At 39.6% G+C, this 18,660-nt stretch overlaps 1 protein-coding gene across 2 annotated transcripts in view; it reads left to right on the top strand.

The window, feature by feature from the left end:
• Positions 1–18,660, top strand: part of LOC108887327 (furin-like protease kpc-1) — a 162,971-nt gene that overhangs the window by 96,561 nt on the left and 47,750 nt on the right. For both annotated transcript variants that reach the window (XM_051076407.1, XM_018682697.2), the window contains 5 exons: positions 371–459; positions 4,149–4,321; positions 5,678–5,893; positions 6,590–6,693; positions 17,104–17,217. In XM_051076407.1, the coding sequence (XP_050932364.1) occupies positions 371–459; positions 4,149–4,321; positions 5,678–5,893; positions 6,590–6,693; positions 17,104–17,217 (696 nt within the window). The remainder of the gene's footprint in view (positions 1–370; positions 460–4,148; positions 4,322–5,677; positions 5,894–6,589; positions 6,694–17,103; positions 17,218–18,660) is intronic.

Here is an 18,660-nt window from a genome sequence, read left to right as displayed (position 1 = left end):
AGTGTTATTCTAGAGAGGAATACCAGTTTTACACTGCAATACAAGAACAATGCTTTTTCATCACTGTAAATTGGTGAAAATGCAGATTTATTTATTTATTTATTTATTTATTTTTTGCATTTAGAAGCAGTTGCACACGTCAGATGTCAGGCTGAGAATTAATACATTGTTTTATGTTTTCAATGTTGTGTGTATGAACAGGAATTCAATATTTTCTTTGGTTTGAGTTTCCATTATCCTGTGTCCAGGCTTAATATGGGGCTGTGCTCAGGTCAGCACATCAAAAAAAAAAAAAAAAAAAGGGTAAACTCACATCTGTGCATATTCTGCCTCAGTATGTGGCTAACATCTTATTCCCTGTCTGTGTCAGTCACGGGACCCGATGTGCAGGGGAAGTTGCCATGGAGGCCAACAACTCCTACTGTGGTGTAGGCATTGCCTTCAATGCCAGGATTGGAGGTGAGGAAAACAATACAGCCTTATAGAGACAGTGGGAGGCAGTGCATTGTGGGTGTACTGCACTGGCCAAGACTATGACATTGCATGCAAAAAATCCAAAAACATTTGTTAGAGCTCACTAATCCCTTCTTTTAAACTGGACAGCATTTATGACAATACAAGAAAAACTAAAATCAAAAAAATTTTTGGTGGAAAATCATAGAATATGTTTGTTGCATGTGTTGTGTAAGTTTGTGCCTCTGGTAGTTTGCTTCTCTGTTAGAGACTTAACCACCAGTGTTAGTGATGTGTGTGGTGGCAAATTACAGCTGAAAAAAAGCCTCATCTGCTGTACTGACTTGAAACTTAGAGGTTTCACTGAGGTGAAAGACATGTATGTCAAAGAAAGTCTTGCAGGCGATGAGAAATACTTCTTGAAAAATAAAAAGGCTGTGAGAATATATCCTTTATAGATAATCACATGCAGATATTGTGCATTCTGTGTGTGTGTAAAGCTTTGGCTTTGTATGAATGGGACCAGCTACATGGTGACTGGCTGCTATCGAGCCGTGCCGACCCTATTTAGCAGCTTATTTTTTAGTGGGAGCTTCTGTAATGGCTTTTTTAGTGCTGGTTGTAACATTGGCAAGGGATGATTGAACCAAATACACAAGATAGCCCATTTACTGTTGTGAAATCAAAGATTTTTATTGGATACACTAAGAGTGCCGTAAAGCACAAAATAATGAGGAGTACATGATATGATTGAGTAAAAAACTTTCTCACAGCGCTGAGATCTAAATGCCTCAAGATCAATCTCATACAATGATGTCATCAGCATGAAGCATGGACTATAAAAAAAGATATCCCTCAGTTGAACTCTGACAGTTGAACCCTGCCCTGTGATCTTTAACCCTGAACCTCCCCTCATTTGTTAGCGGCTGATGAGAGCGTCTTGCAGAATTGACCAAAAGAGAAAAAAACTGTTTGTGAAGCGAGGCCATGAATCTCTCTCCACAGTTAATCTTAATTTCACCTTGCTGACTCTATTTCATCCCAACTCATAAACAGAGTCTAACACACAGGAGATGAAAGGGCAAGACCCAAATGAAAGATGCATGTTGAACTACTGGGTGCTGTTGAGACCTGTGCTGGCTGTCAGATAATAAGGGATGACTGAGCTGAGTCTCTACCTCTGCTTTCACTTTGGAAATTTATTCAAAATTCTCAGTGCATTTATGTTTTAGAGTAGCCTTGTTAGATTTGTTGTTTTTAAATATATATGTGTATATAAATGTGATGAATCTCTAGAAGTAAGCAATTTAAGCCCAGTGAATCAGATTGAAATACATTTTGATGCATTGCAAGCAGATTATATAAAACAATAAAAAGAAACAATGAGGATTTTTTAACAACAGAAGTGCCAGACAAACTCATCAGAAAATTGCCTTCAGTGTAATGTAAATTTCATCTCGAGTGCATCCTTAATTCAGTGTATACTCTTTAGAAAAAGAATAGTAGAACTGGACGTTACAGAGACTTGAACCAAAAGAACAGCTGCTAGGGTGTATGGCATTTTTAAGGAAAGTGCAGATTTTAACATTGTTATTCATATCTGTGTGTATGCAATGAGGCAATTATGAAAACATTGCACTCCAGACAAACAAAAGCTTTAATATTTTATTTTAATAAACACCCCAGTAACATCATGTTTAGCTGGAGCAGGCAGCAGTTTTCAGCAAAAAAGCTATAAAAACTGAAGCTATTCAATGAGCTCAACATCAAAGGGCAAATATATAAAATTAACAATTAGCTGGTGAACACAGTGGAGCACTTAGCAGCTTAAGAGCTAGGTATGTCCTTCAGGTGTTGGTGGAATGAAAAAAAAAGCTAAAATTGGAGTGACTGTTGGACTTACAGGTGGACAAAACAAGATGTAAATAGCTGCAAAAGTGATGATAGTAAATCAGAGTTGTGTTTAAAGAAAAAAAAAAATCAGTTACTCTGTGATTCATTGTTATTGCTGGCCATATGGAAGCATCAGTTACATGTAATTCTGTAATTAAGTACCCTCTGTTCTTGTTACAATTGGTTTATTTTGATTAATCTTTCAACAAAGCCTCAACCAACCTTTTTCACTCATGCTCCTTTTGCTTTCCACCATCAGAGTCAGACAAAGCCTATCAGCATGACAGTGTCACCACTCTGTTGGTGTTTGAGTCAGCTAGAGTCTCTGCTGTGGCAAATGGGTTTTGCTTCCTGGTGAAAGCTGCTACAGCCTGAACCTTTCTTTTTTATTGCACCGCCTCTAGAATGGTAGTGGACTGACAAAATGTTACGTAATTTGAAGTAATCCATAATTCCACCCATGCATTGTGCACTCTGCATACTGGGATGTTATTTTAGCTGCCATTCTCAACTTTGATAGTATACTAAGTTAGAGTGATGCCCTCTAGGCTCCCTACAGGCAAATAGAATAAATACTTACCTCAGCTTTCTCCCCCTGTAGTTATTCTGTCATCTGCTGATATTAAAAAACAACATTTCATGTCAACCTAGGCTACTACTGCCACAGTCATAATGCAAGTATTGCAAGCAGTGTTGCCACGCTAATGTATCATAGGTCTATATGAAAATAATTTCATATAATTGATAACATATCTTTAACTCTGTGTCCACAAGATGTCTACAATACTCAAGCTTAATTACACTCTATGGTACATATGGTATATATATGTTGTTTTATTTAGCATGTTACTGTTATGCCAAGGGGTGTTAATAAGAGTTTCCCCTTTCTCTGAACTTGTGTCAGTGTATCCATTATACTGAAGAGTAAGATTTTATAGAATGTGTCAAACTCCTAAAATGGTAGATTGTCTTTAATATACAATCAAACACTAATTTGTAGTGCAGGTAATTGGTAAATCGTTGATTACTCCTTGGCACCTCTCTACAAAAACAAGGAATGTCTATAAGTTTGGATATTAGCTGCCTTTTAAAAGGACTCTTGGTGGCTGATCATCCAGGAAAATCAAAAGCCGTTATGTATCTGGAATGTGAAAGCTAACTGGTAATGGTTGCCCAGAACAGCAGGCCTGAGGAGGTTTCTTTTTGGCCAACGTATGCTTAGTTAAAGAAGAAGAAGTAATAGTGTCACTAAAGTCACTTTGACATACATTCTCACAAAAAATAGCTTAAAGTGATCAGGATTCATTTCAGCATTTCCATTTCAGCAACCAGTGGTTGAACAAATGCAGAGAAGTGAGAAATATAGCAAGAGCAGGCAGAGAGACAGAATTCACTCAGTGAGAGAAAACAGAGATGTAGAAAATATGCAGACACAAAGAGGAGACAGAAATGTAAAATAACAAACAACACAAAGGCAGACACACAAGAAACAGGCAGCGCAAAACAGAGAGGACAGCAGAAGCAGATTCTAGTATTGGCCAGCTGTTAAGTGTGCTTACAGTATGTCTGTGATCCTTAACACTTCAAGTATTGTGTCACTGCTTTGTTACTGCATATTTTTGTAGGTGGGATATTACATTAACCTTTAACAAAATCCTAAACTGAATCCTTGTGTCTGTGTGTGCAGCACCAGGATACAAAACGCTCCCTCAGCATTTTTATTGGGAGTGTAAATTTTAGTCTCATTTTTCCGCAAGCCTCTCTCCAAACTCCCATCTCTGTGACCTTTTCAATCTGTCCAGGTATCCGCCTGTTGAACGGCTCTGTCACTGATGCCATGGAGGCCACCGCTCTGACCTTCAACATCCACTTCATCGACATCTACGTCTGCAGTTGGGGCCCGCGGGACAACGGGGCCGAGATGGACGGGCCGCACAGCCTGACAGCGCGAGCCCTCCGGCTAGGAGCTCACAAGGCATGGCTTTCATCTCTAAGTTCACAATGGTGTCTGTCAGAAGTAAAGCAGACACTCGTGCTGTCTGTGGAGATGAGATTAGAGTTCCAAAACACTGAGTATTTTGACTCTCTATCCAGATTTAGATGCGTATTCTTTATTTTTAGACCTTATTGCATTTCTTCTCTTACTTTCTGGGGGTCATGAACTAAGACAGCGGACCAAAATTTAAGAATGGAGATATCTCTTGTAGGTGCAGCCAAGGTATTCAGATCAGTCTCATAAAAATTTGTCTAATAAAATCAGTTTCTTCAATGAATAACCGCAAACGTTAATTAATAGTAAGTACAATTATTTAGTTTTGAATTCATTTAGAATTATATTACAACCAGACTGAAAAAACACCAGTGAAATAACAATGTAATGAAGGCAGTTGGAGCACTTTGTTGGCAGAGGATGGCTTAATTACAGCGAGAAAAACAATCAGGACCATTTATTGAAATAGGAAAAGGGTTTGGTACACACTTACAATATCAGTCAAGCAGCCAATATTATTCAGGTATAACAAACACATGGCACAAATGGGAAAGCGAAAAACACTGTGTACATCCTGAGGAGGGAATGAGAGACTGTAGGTTTTATTGATAAGATGATGTCATGAGTAACTGATCTACAGTGCTAATCATTACTGTAAATGCTGAGTCCATGGATTGAGTTCAGGTAGGAATGTTGGAAGTGGAGGTTTGTGGGAAACCCATACTGTGTAATCACTTACAAGCTTTGGAACCTATTTCAGTTATGGAAAATATTTTAGAATATTTTATTAGATCTAAACTTAGATTCTTTTTCCTATGGTTGAGGTGTAGGTAAGGTTCAGAAATTTCCTTAAAAGATTGCTGGGCTCTGGAAAAGTTGTTGCTGTGAGAACAAGTGAACTGTGTTGCCCCAAACCCTTGAGGTTTTAGGGCTAATTTGCCAACTGCGTCACCATCCAAAAAAATCTTTGTATCTTATCCCAACTTCAGTTATATTTGCATTGTACTTTTAGAGATATATTATCATTGATTTGAGAAATGAGAAGATACTGTAAACTACTCTCACTGTGTTTCAGCACGTCAAAACAGCTGAAAAGCTTGAAAATTGAAAACAAACAGTTTGCCTATTACTAATGTCTTCTTGAAATAGTGTTTAAATTTCTGTCCTTCTTTTTTTATATAAAAGAATACATTTTTTTCACATTTCTACATATGTAGATACATATTGTTTATTAGTATGTAATATATGAAACGTTCTGCTGACCTCTAGATGGAAACTCTCTTTATGAAATCCACTTTCGACTTGTTCTTTCACTATAACATCCTCTGTTTGTGTTTTCAGGGCCGAGGTGGGAAGGGCAGCATCTTTGTGTGGGCAGCAGGTAATGGTGGAATGCATCATGACCACTGCGGTGCAGACGGTTATGTTAACACCATCTACAGCATTGCCATCGGCGCTGTCACTCAAACAGGGAAGCCCGCCTACTTTGGTGAGCCCTGCCCCGGGGTGATGGCCGTCACTCTGACAGGGGCCGGCGTGGGAGGCTCACTACCTCTGGTTAGTGTGCATGTACCACCTAACACATCTAACAACAGCGTTTATCATTAATGAGCACATATATGTGTGTGTGTGTGTGTGTGTGCCTGCAGTCCTGCTCTTTGACTCGGGTGAGCTGTGAGAAGCCTGTTAAAGAGCAGCCACTGGTGTGATATTTATAGAGGCCTGCCAAATGACCCAGGTGACTGCTGGGCACGCACACACACACACACACACACACACACACAGACACACAGAAGCAAACGAGTGTTAATTGGAGGTAAAACATGGCTGTAGTGGCTGAGAAAGGGAGAGGAAGAAGCCGAGGTGTTGATAGCTGAGGTAACAGTAAAAAACACACAGTGCAGAAACAGAAAGGCCAATTTTATCAGTGTGATATCACCTTTGTCTGCCGGGATCCCTGCCCTTTTCCACCTCATATCAGGAGGTGGTCAAACCAGACATAAGTTATTTTTTTAAATTATCTTCACTATAGAATTGAGTTGACATGTTCTAATGACAGAAAGAAAGAAAAAACATACTCCTGATACAGTAGCTGCTTTAGTGTTGGAACTCTTTTCCTAAAACCTCCCAGAGAAATCCATTTCAGGGTAGTTCTGTAGAACAGCTTACATGCACCCACTGTTTTACTCTGTACACTGATACAACATTTACATGCTTGTAACATATTTCTTTGTTCGTTTGTGGTGTCTCCAGGTCACTGTGACCAACACTGGTCATGGCTGTGTCACACACTTTCCAGGAACATCCAGTGCTGCTCCGATCGCTGCAGGAATCCTGGCTCTTGTCTTAGAAGTAAAGTGAGTGTCTACCTGACCAGCCGTACCACACACCAATTTACTGCATTATAACAATAAGTATGATACCTTGGTGATTTCTGTGTTGCTCAAGGACATTCTGAGAGGCTTCATTTCCCAGCCTTTATTTGATTTCTTGTCATCAGCCTCTGTTTAATGCTTAGCAAATGATAGCACGCTAAAACACTAAACTATGATGGAGAGCATGTCAACTGTACTCATGCTAAACATTAGCGTGTTAGCATGCTTATGTTAGTATTTAGCTTAAATTACCACTGTACGTATACCCAACCTTAAAGAGCCATTAGCACTGCTAGGGATTCTTATTCTTGCTTTATCACTCTTTCAGTTTGCAGATGTGTGTGGTCAGTTTCCAGGACAGCACCCTCCTCGTATTTTGTGCAGTAAAGCAGTGGCCCTTTCTGCTGTGAATTAGTCTAACAGATTGAATATTTTCCTTTTCAGTTAATCTGTTGATTATAACTCAATGTGACGTCTTCAGATAATTTTTTTTTCTTTTTGGTCCAACTAACAGTCCAAAACACAAAGAGAGTCAGTGTTTTACATTTTTACTTTATAAATGACTTTAAAAATTATTTTATTATAAAAAAAATATTGGAGATAAATTTTCTGTCAATTGTCTAATCAATTAGTTAAGAAGTTAACTGATTATTTCAGCACTGAAAGACCTTGTTGAAAGAATTTTTACATTAAAATTCTGCACCTGCATCTCTGAGCTCTTTCCTACTTTGTCTCTCCTCCCGCTTCGTCTTTCTTTCCGCTTCTCTGTTTGTTTTTTTAAGTCCCTCCTTTGATGTAGATCATCTTTTTCTCCTACCTTTCCTTTCTCTCAGTCTCTGTCTAAATCTGCAGATATATCTCCTTTGCTCTTTTTTCTTCCTCTCCCTCTTTTGTCTCACCTGCTACTTCCTACCATTTCCCAAGCCCCCTTTCTCTTCATCCCTCTTAACTCGCCAGCTGTCGGTGTGGCCTCGGGCCTGGTGTTTTGTGGTGGTATCAGCGGCGTCTACGCCTCCTTCATGTTATGGATGGTACTAGAGGCCGGCTTTACTGCTCCAGCTGTCATGCCACAGCGTCTCAGTCTCAGTCGCTTGGTTGTAAAATGGAGCGCGGGTCCCCTGGGCGAGGCGACTCCCAGGACATTACTGTTAAAGGCTTTGTCGTGACCCGCTGCTACTGACTAAACTATATATCACCTCTCTTACTCAGATCAGCAGTATTCTGCTCACGTCTTTATGGAGCTGGGTTCTCTCTCTCTGTCTCTATATCTTTCTGGGTCTCTCTCTCTCTTTCTCTGTTTCTCACACTTGCTCATTCTGTGTCTCACTCTTTCTCCCCACCTTTCACATAAACACACACACATATATTCTGCCATAGTCTCTCAGACACATGCAAACCTGGAGTTTTTTTTCTCGGATCCCTATTCATCAGAAACAATCTGCTTCATGGAGAACATCCACGAGCACCAAAGCATTTCTTTATATAGACATGAGAGTACATTTGATACGTATAGTAGTAATTTAATAAAATCAGAATAGAATCTGTGATGTGGGGCCACAGAAGACAATGCTTCATATGTTATGTATGTTTGTCTGATTTTTAGCCATGCTAGCAGCTCTATAGATGCTTATGTTGGTCTGTCATTCTGTTGGTCCACAGCTTTGGTCTGGACTGGAAAAGAGTTCCACAATATTGACCGCCTGACTTTTCATTTGACTAATTTTTAATTTATCCAATGAAATATCTCAATATTTACACTGAGACACTCATAGGTCCCAGATAATAAATCTAGCGCCACCATCTGCTTAACATTTTTAATTAATTAAACTGAGTTTGTCACTTGTCAATTTATGACCATAAATGGTGATGATGAACATTGCAAACATTATGCCTGCTAAACATCAGCATTATAACATGCTCTCTATTAACAAAAGTCTAATATTAACCTAATTTAGTGGCAGAATAATGTGCAGTGTTAACCTAGCTCACACTACTGACCCACATGCCTTTTGAATGTCTTCAGTCAACTTTCTACATTTGGTCATACCTGGAGTTCTATTAGGATATTCTGTACGTAATCTATTTATTTTTTACTTGCCATGTGTGGTTATTAGATTGTGGATTTAATCTCTCTGTCTATCACTCTATTTTCTGGTGATCTTTTGGTTCATCTTTGTTTAGTTGGAAAAGTCGTCATAAGCTACTTCTTGTCCTCACTAGATGTTTTGAAAAATTGCACAGATTTGTAAACTAATCCTCTCTGTCTGTCTTTTAAATTGTTACCAATAGTAGACAAGCCGGGAAACAGAGAGGGTGAGAGAAGACGCAGACATGCAGCAAAGATCTGTGGCAGGAATTGAATCAGGGATAATATGCTCTGTGTTTTAACCACCAGGCTACCAGGATGCCCATTTTCTGTCATTTCCAGTATAATGTGAAGGTCTTCTGCTGGCAGCAGTTGAAATTACAACATACAGTGCTGATACAAAATAGCAGAGGGAGTAAATACGCATACAGAGTGTTGTTGCCTATGTAATCAGAATGGCCTTCAGTGTTCCCCAACAGTGTCAGGGTGTCACTGTCTATCTGTCTCTCTGATGCTATGTTAGCCTGTCTGTCTGTGTTTCCATCTGCCTCCATCCATCCACTGTGACGGCTGTCCAACAAACCATCAGGGTGAATCAATTCTTCACTCATCTAGTTTGTCAGTCTTTCTGGCTCGGAATGTTTGTTCACTTTATCACCATGTCACTTTATCTCTGTTTCTCTCATTCATTCATTCATCAGCGTGTCTCTCCACTTTCTGGAAAGGAGCTGAACATTTGGGTTTATTCCACCCCATGTTCTTGGATTTGTACACCTGCTGTCCACCTTTCTGTCCATCCTTTTCTGCCTCTGCTGAGTTTATTTGGACTGTCCAGGAGATGAACAGTTTGCCCCCCTCCCCTTCACCCCAGTCACTCTGTGAACTATTTTGAGCAAGCCCTTTCATTCAGTTACAGCAGCAGTGAAAATGTATAAATAATCTTTTAACCTCTTTCGACCTGTTGGTCAATTTTGCCATTTAGTGAGATATCAAAATCATCCACTTCTAGTGCTCCATGCTAACTCCATGTAGAGTGAGGGATAATGGGCCACTTGCATTATCCAAAGTAAAAGGTCTCATCTTTGTTAGTACAGGTTGTTAATGGATTTTATTGTATGGCCTTTCAATTCTTTAAATATAAAAAATAAGATGTATTTACGGGTGGTACGGTGGTGCAGTGGTTAGCACTGTCGCTTCACAGCAAGAAGATTCCAGGTTCGAATGAATTTTGTAATTCATTTTCATTTTTTCTTCACCACTTTCTCTCTTTCTGTCTGACTACATCAAGTGAAATAATGTATACAATGTGCTCTGTGGGGAGTTGGCTATCAGCTGGTGATCTCAGTGGGGAGACACACATGTGAAAGTGAATCCACTCCCTCTAATTGGTCTTAACAACTACCATTACACACATATACACACACTATCCTCAGTGAGGTCATTTCACATGCTAATGTCATTTGAAATACATTGAAGGTTACTGGCATGTATAGCCTCTTACAAATACATACACACCAGAGCTAGGCTAAGTGATTGATATTAGCTGATATGATAATGTACCTCTCTAGCCTTATTGGGTGGCATTTTCTGATATACATCAAGATAATCTGGATGCTCGCTAACACCAGAGTCACAGTCATTCTGCCTCTTGCATCCATATACAGTAGAGCTGAAGCCATGTTTTATGCCAGGACATGTTAATATTTTCACATCAACACCATCTCCTTTTTTTCAGTATATTAATATTTTGTAGGTACTGGGAACAAGTTTACAATATACAAAAACTGCATACATGCACAATTGCAATACAGAATGTTCAAAGGCTGTGAACACACTCAACATAACAATATACAGTTACACAAACACACATATAATATGCACAAATTCTGTATGTGCACAAGGATTTGCACACACACACACACGCAAATGGTAAAAGTGTGTAGCTAGTATTGCAGTGAAACACACATACATACATTCAATGTGTATATTGAGTTCTCACAAGTCATCTTTTTGTGTGTTATAAACACATGCAGAAATTGGTGTTTAACCACAGACAGGGTCATAGACACACATGCACACAGAGGCACGAACAGAAACATAAACTCTCGAATACACACATCTAGATACAAACTGTCCATGACCTCACGGTGATACAAACACACACACTCGTATCTGTACATGTACTCATTAGCTACAGAAATCAGGGCCACGCTGGTGGAGTGTATTTAAAGGAGATTGCAGGCATGCAGTTATTGGACTTGGCCTAATTGATAAACCCATTAGTAACACTTGTTCAGATAACATGGCAGGAATCTCAGTCTGCTCACAGTAGCTCAAAATGGGTTCACTTAGGCTTAGAGTGCAGCACATTAAGAGAAGATTACAGAGCGACGTGGAGCATCTAACCAGTCCACGCCTCGCTACTGTGAGATTAATAGAGACAAACTAAGGACAGAGACTAAGGGAACATTGGATCCTGACGCTCAACTCTATGTGTGCGTGTGTGTGTGGTTGTGCAGTAGTGGGTGCTGTGTGTGTGTCTGTTTGAGTGTATGTTTCTCTTTAAGTTTGACCATTTACACACGTGTAGTGTGAATGCACAGTATGTATATGCATGTGTGTGTGTGTTGGCTTCTGCTGTGTGTGTTTGTCTCTGTGTGGGTGGATCTGTGTTGCTCAGTAAATATATGACCAAATGTGTGTTAGTTTCTCTGCCTTTCAACTAAAGCTGCGATGTGGCAGAGGATCTTAATGCGAAGTGTCCAAGCAGAAGATGTGCTGCCTGGGATGAGACAGTGGGGTTTAAACTGCTGCTTGTCTTGTACCAACACATTATATCCTGCTGACTAACAAGCACAACTGTTAGTGATATCTCCCTCAGTTACTGTTAAAAGAAAAAGAAAAGAAGAGGAAAACTGAACATGCTGAGCTTCAGTAAAGCAAGCATCAGAATGAATGTAAATGCCTCAATCTCTAATGGCTGCAAATATAATCATGATACATGATGGGATGAAGCCTCCTACAAATTGTTGAGGTGAAGCTGATGATAGTGATTTTTTTGGCTTCTCCTCATGTTTTCATTTGGACATGTTTCTTGTGTTTTATTTATCCTTTTTAGCCATGCTAGCAGTGGGAATGGTGCGTTGATCTGCCCATACTGTATCCAGCATCTTTTCAGTCCGTGGTATTGTGCAGTAGTATTGAAGATTTACAACTATAGACTGTATGGACCTATTAAACCACAAAATTAGTTTTAGAACATTTCCTAATACAGTACATTGCCCTTAAAGCATCAAAGTGTTTAATAAGAGTAGGATTAGATATAAGTTTACTGTCATTGCACACAGTAAGTACCAGTACATGACATGTTGTGAAAGTGCATAGAGATATAGGCTATAAATAAATAATAAATAAATTAGTGTTCAGGATAAGTTAAATAAATGCTACATTCATTCCAAATGTCACATTATTATATTCTTGAAATAGTTTTGATTAAATGAAATCAACTGGACCCTCTGTTGTATTAGAGGTAGATGAGATTGACAAAATTTTGGAGTCAGTAAGTTGTTCCATTCTGATGTCACATATTTTCATCTGTCTTTACTACTTTCAGTATTAGCAAACATACAGTATGTTGTGGTAAAAAGAATTATGTGGTTTGTGCTCCCTACGGAATTTCATTTTCGATGGCTGTTTACAAAAAAAAAACAACAACAACAACAACAAAAAAAAAAACAGTTGAGCGTGTTGCTTCTAAACGATCGGGAGCTGACAGTGTTTTCCTCTGGGTCTTGATCTCTCTCTCTTTCTTCACCCCTCCATCTTTCTGTCCTCTCAATTGCCCATCTCTTGCGCTCTCTCCCCTGGGCTGGACACTTTGTCCTTGCGCTCCCTCTCTCCTCCTCCTCCTCCTCCTCCTCCTCCTCCTTACTGCCTGGGCCCAGTGTGAATGATAAATTATTCGTGGGCATGCTCTGAGGGCCCAGGGCTGCTCATTCCTGCACACAGAGGACTAGCATTGATCCGGCCTGTGGTTCAACTTAATTGGAAACCCAGTTACACCAGCCACAGACATACTCTGACACACACAAACACAGCATATACACACACACTTGCGCAAACATGCACCTCCAGACATGCAATCCATATGTGTATAGGTGCATGGATATTACAAACACCAGCATAATTACACAACATACACACAGACATGTGCAATCCCCATATGCATTCATGCATTAAAGTGTTACAGAATTAACATCTGCCCAAGTATCAGCTACAGTATGTATGTTTTATGATTTAGCATTGCACACATACAAACTGCACCACATAGCAATGCATTGTGCATCCATGTTTCCTACCCACGGACCCACAGCTACTGTATACACATACAAAAACACGCACACACACACACACACACACACACCAATATTAAATCCCAACAAGTGCATGGTCTGACACACAAGGAGCAGTAGATGGAAACAAACCTCTGGACTGATGTACGCATGCACACACACACGCACACACTTTATAGTCACTTAGGCTGCATTCTAAGCAGCACTAAAGAGGAGTAACAGTCCACAGTGGAGCAATATGGAGGCCCAGGGTTATCGATTGGACTGAGACACTGACTATCATACAGCTAATAGATTACATCAGACACATCGGAGCAGCCCAGTCAATGAGGCCTGATCCTATTAACTGGGGATTTGTAAACAGTTGTGTGCTCACTGTGACGGCTGCTGTGCTGCTTTGTGAGCCTTGGCGAAGGGATGAAGGCTGTATGGGTTTGGAGGAGGCTCATATATTGTTGCACTCTGCCCCTGCAGCCAGGATGTGTGTGCTGGACAACATGCTTCAATTTTGCCATAGTAACAGTCGTGTCAGTACCCTTTTCTATTCATAGTGCTGCTGTTTATCCTTCAGAAAAGCCCCAGAAATAATATAGGACAGGAACCATGATTGCTTTGCCAGGCTTTCTTAAATCTTTAAGTTTCAATATTATCTCATCATGTGTGAGTTGAACGTTTGTCGTATGTCAGTGTCACATTACTTAAGGTTTACTTTATTTTAAGTCACATAATAACCACAAGAGGAGAGCAGTCCAATGTTCTTTTAGAAACATCTCAGCTCAAAGACTTATTCAGACCAGCATTCCATTTCCACTGAAGTGTCAAAATGTGAAAAAGGCTTAAGGAAAACTGGTGAAGCAAGTTTATCTGCTCTGCAAAAGAGGGATCTAATGGAATCAGTGAGGCAAAAGTTGATGGTACAAATACATATCTTAGGTAAACTATGCTAAATAATTAGCATGCGAGCTTGGAAATGGAGAGCTATGCTATCTGTCTACAGCATTTGCATTGCTAGTAGTTTGCCAGCAAGCCCTTTAAGTAGTCACTATGTCACCCCCGTCTATTCTGCCATGGAGGAATTCAGCTGTGCTACTTTGTGGTGTGATCAGGGCCCTTTTGTTATTTTTGTTCTTTTTTACATTAATATTGTATGTCATTTGTATCAAAGAGTGTAGTGAAACCCTATAAATGGCACCTCTGCCATGGTTGGAGATCCTCTCCATCTTTTGCTAGTGGCAATAGTTAATCAGATATGTGGGGTTGCACATGTTGACAATGCAAATTGTGCCTAATTTTATTAATGTGTGTATAATACTGTTGATGTTACCTGGTTGGTTGAAGAATTGTATTTACAGTGCATAACAAAACAAAAAAGTGAAACAACAAAAGGTAATTCCATCATCCTGCTATGTTATGTAATTCATCTTGAAGACATTTTTTTTACATCTATGACGTGCACAATCACAAAGCTCAGAGCTTGTGTCGATAAAAAGCAAAAACCTGTACCTGATTGGCTGCCACCCCCTTCAAAGTAGTCACCTTGTGCAGCAATACACCACTCCCAGTGCTCCTGCCGTGCTTGGAATGATCCCTGGAATTCCCATTCTGTTGTACCTGTTGCATGCACATTACCATGCCATGTTCAATTCATTTGCAACTGGAAGAGTCTCAGAACTTTTTGATCACACCTCATACATCTTTTGGTCAAAGGCCACTTAGTGTTTGAGAGCAGCAGATGATATCAATTAAACATACTGACAAAAGGCTTATGTTCAGTATCATCATATGTAACATGTCAAAAATAATTATCATGACTACAGTAAATAATTAAAGCTCATATTCTTTGGTTTAGCTACATGCCAAATTCCATAAATAGTGGTTTTGTGCCTGTTTGCAGCCAAACCAAAACCAACAGGAGGAGAAAACACATGCTCCAGCATTGATACAAAGAGCTAGTGCAGAGAAAAACAAGTGTCACCTCTATGTGAAAGAAACCTCACACATTAACAGCTCAGTTCATCTTAAGTCCATTACAGCATAAGCAAGACTTCTGTTTAACCAACACTATGGCAGATGTTGGATGTGTTGTTTTCAGATTAATTTTGTGGCCTAAACCTACTCATGTCCTTTCAGGGGCTGTGCAGCAAAGAAGAGTGAAAACACTGAGAATGGGAGCTAGAGAGAGATAGCAGTAAACTGGGTTCTCAGCCAACATTGTGTTTTTAAGAGCAAAACGACTTTTCCAAAATAAATAGATCTGTGTCGCGGACTGCTAGGAGAGAGAAAAGCCCTCGGTTCAATAATTAATTCCCGAGTCGAGGGTTTTGGAGAGCCGCTGATTGGGCTGATTTTTTTTTATTCTGTTATGATACAAAGGAGGCCGTTTGAAGTAATTTGTCCCAGAGAGAGCGGCTTGGAATACCATACATGCTTTGATTTAGCAAAGCAAATTTAATTTTGTTTGCTTTATGCAAACCAGCCGGGGCCGCGGGGCTTTCTCTGATTCCACCAGAGGGGTGATGGTGGTGGTGGTGCTGATGATGGAGGTGGGGGAGTGCACACAACAGAATCACACTGCTGCTGCTAATATATAATACAGAGCGCACACTCATACACACAGACACATGCAGTGAGCAGCAACAGTTCAAAAGTACAAAGCCTATCCCCTCCCTACATACACACACTCCAATCCCTTTGAAATCAAAGCTTAAAATAATTGTTTGTGTGTTGTGTTTTGTTTCATTCTATCTGTCTATTATTAGTGTTACTGGTATTATTCCTATCATGTTGTTTTAGCTGCTTGCTTTTGCTGCTTGCCGGGGTTTTGTTTTATGCTGCTAATGAAAGCTTCTCTCTTCACTTTTGTTCTGCTTTGTTTTTCCAATACGTGAATGGAATACATCTGTGTATATCTGTGCCTGATATTTCCTGAGATGTCTAACACCCAACAGCACAATAATGAAGTGGCCACTCGTGATTTTTTTTTTCCTTCATGGGCTTTTCTTCACATCTTTGTGCGGATATTTGCCGTACAGTAAAACTACGAAGATATACCTCAACATGGCTGAACAGACATGCATAATGTATTGCAGTAATGCCATTAGTGATAGGGGAAATTAGGTTTAACTGTGTGGTACACCTTAATTACCTTTGTTTTGTTCTTCTGTATTAGAGAAATAACTGTCCATGTACAGATGTTGAGCCAGACAGTGGAGGCATTTCTTCTCAGAAACAGAAAAAAGCTGTTCAGAATGGGTGGCCAAGCGGTTTCCTTAGACTCCATTCAAGTCATTTTCTTAGGGAACAATAATGAGTGGATAAAGCAGAAAAACCCAATTTCCTTTATGCTTTTTATATCCTGAAAAAGCCCTCGTTGACGACCCTTTGGTCTTTTGTTACAGAAAACTGAGCTAATATCCTCCAGCTCTCTGCGCAGTTTAAAGGTCTTAATTGGATTCCATTAGTATATTGCTTGACATGACACTTGAGTCCGCTCTATTAGAATTCCCCTGCCTGGGATTAAAAAGAAGACTTTTTCTACATTCGACTCTCTAGGCTCTTTTGTTAAAGTCTCAAATATTCTTTGTTGGATTCACAGTTTTTTAGTGACACCATTATTAAAACCTTAAGCTTGACTTAAACAGGTGCTTTTATGTCTAGAGGACCTGGTGTAAAAGGTATGACAGTGTCTCATTGCAGCAGTTTATGTATCAATAAGCCTTTGCATTAATACAGTAGCTTTACATGCATGGCCGATAGAATGTGTTGTAAGCCCAATAAAAGAGTCCTCCAGCCTCTTTCTACACAAGACGAAGGCTTATGTTGAGTTCCCTGCAGGTTTCTTTTTAGTGTATCACACAGAGTTGAAGTGTTCCCTCTGTGGTTTCAGTTGGTGTAGAACACGGGCCGAAGGAAGGATGCGTTTGATGATATTCTGTTTCATGTCTCTTGCACCAGTCCTGAGCTGACATGGAGAGATGTTCAACATCTGATCGCCAAGACAGCAAAGATTCCTGACCCCAAAGAGCCCGGATGGAACATCAACGCAGCAGGATACCATGTTCACCACAGGTACTGTCACATTTTCATGGCCTTTCTGCCCAGTTCTTAAATGAGGCTTACATGTAAACAGATGTGTATTAATCAACCAATTTAAACATCAGTAGCTCTATTCTTTAAAAGCAAACTCTGTATCATTCTTGGCTGAAAACCTTGATTACTTGCTGCCATGGCTAATAAGCAACCTATGATGTACAATAATTCATTTAAACATTTTGGTAAATATGGTTACTTGCTTTCTTGCTGACAGTTACTTTACATACCTGGTGAATATAAGACTTGTTATGTGAGGTTTGGCAGGGCACCAGGAAAGCCTCCTATCCAAGAAGCAGTCTGATACACAACTTTCCTGGCTAGCTATTCCTGCTATTTATAGTTTTTATGCTAAGGGAAGATAACCTGCTGCTGGCTGTAGCCATATATTTAACATACATGATATGAGAGTAGTATTGATCCCATCTAATGCTTAAAAAAACAAAGAAACAAGCATATCCAAGATATTGAATCATTTCTTTAAAGTAGGGAAGATTGAATGACTGATAGTCATCAGTTCAAGCCATTAGCCAACTAATTGTTGCATATTTATAATATTTTTAAATTATTTTAATACATATTTTGGGGGGCATCAGAAAATGATTTGAGTTTCAGAGCTGGAGAGAAATACAAAACTGTAATAATGAGCCTTTGAAACATTAATTTTAGAGGCGCATGCACGAAGCAAGCCACCTGTTAATGACACTGGCAAAAGTGGTAAGTGGGCATGCTAAGTGGCCAGTGTTAGGCTACTAAATGTTTCAAGTGACGAGCCAAGTTCAAGGGCAACAAATGGTGGGTGAATATTTGCCTGCAGAGTTTGCATGTTACTGTCTTGGGGTTTTCCTTTGCCCTCTCAAAATGATGCAAGGTGCGTAGTAATTACGTAACATAATTACGTAACCAGTATGTAATTACTATTGCAGACTGCCCTGTGTTTACTGTGTATTTCAGTAGTGTATCCCCTAAGAGTTGCTGTTAATGCCACCATAAGGTAGGAGTTGTTGTTAGAGTTCCACTTGTCGTACATGGGCCAGGAAAAATAATTAAATAGTTGCTCCTGTTCACCGCACTACATGTCTGTGTACGATTTATTATTTTATCACTAAATATGCCCAGTTAGACTACGATGCTCAGTTACATCATTGTCTAATAACCAGAGGGACCCACCTCATAAATGATGTCTGTCCAACACTGACTGACTGACTGACTGACTGAGGAGATTATTTTTTTCCCCACTGCAACCAACCAACCAACCAATCAAAAGCTGGTCATCAAAGACTCTTCTTCATTGACTAGTGTTTGGTTGACTATTAGGAGGCAGTCCTAGTTAGTTTGAGTAAAGGTTTGTTGTTGTTGCAATTTTTTTTTTTTTTTTTTACTAATTTTTGCCATACTGTTTAGGTGAATTTTAACCCCTTA

The sequence above is a fragment of the Lates calcarifer genome, linkage group LG15, assembly GCF_001640805.2.
Source record: "Lates calcarifer isolate ASB-BC8 linkage group LG15, TLL_Latcal_v3, whole genome shotgun sequence".
In the NCBI taxonomy this organism is placed as follows: Eukaryota; Metazoa; Chordata; class Actinopteri; family Centropomidae; genus Lates; species Lates calcarifer.
This window is presented reverse-complemented; position numbering and strand designations above follow the sequence as displayed.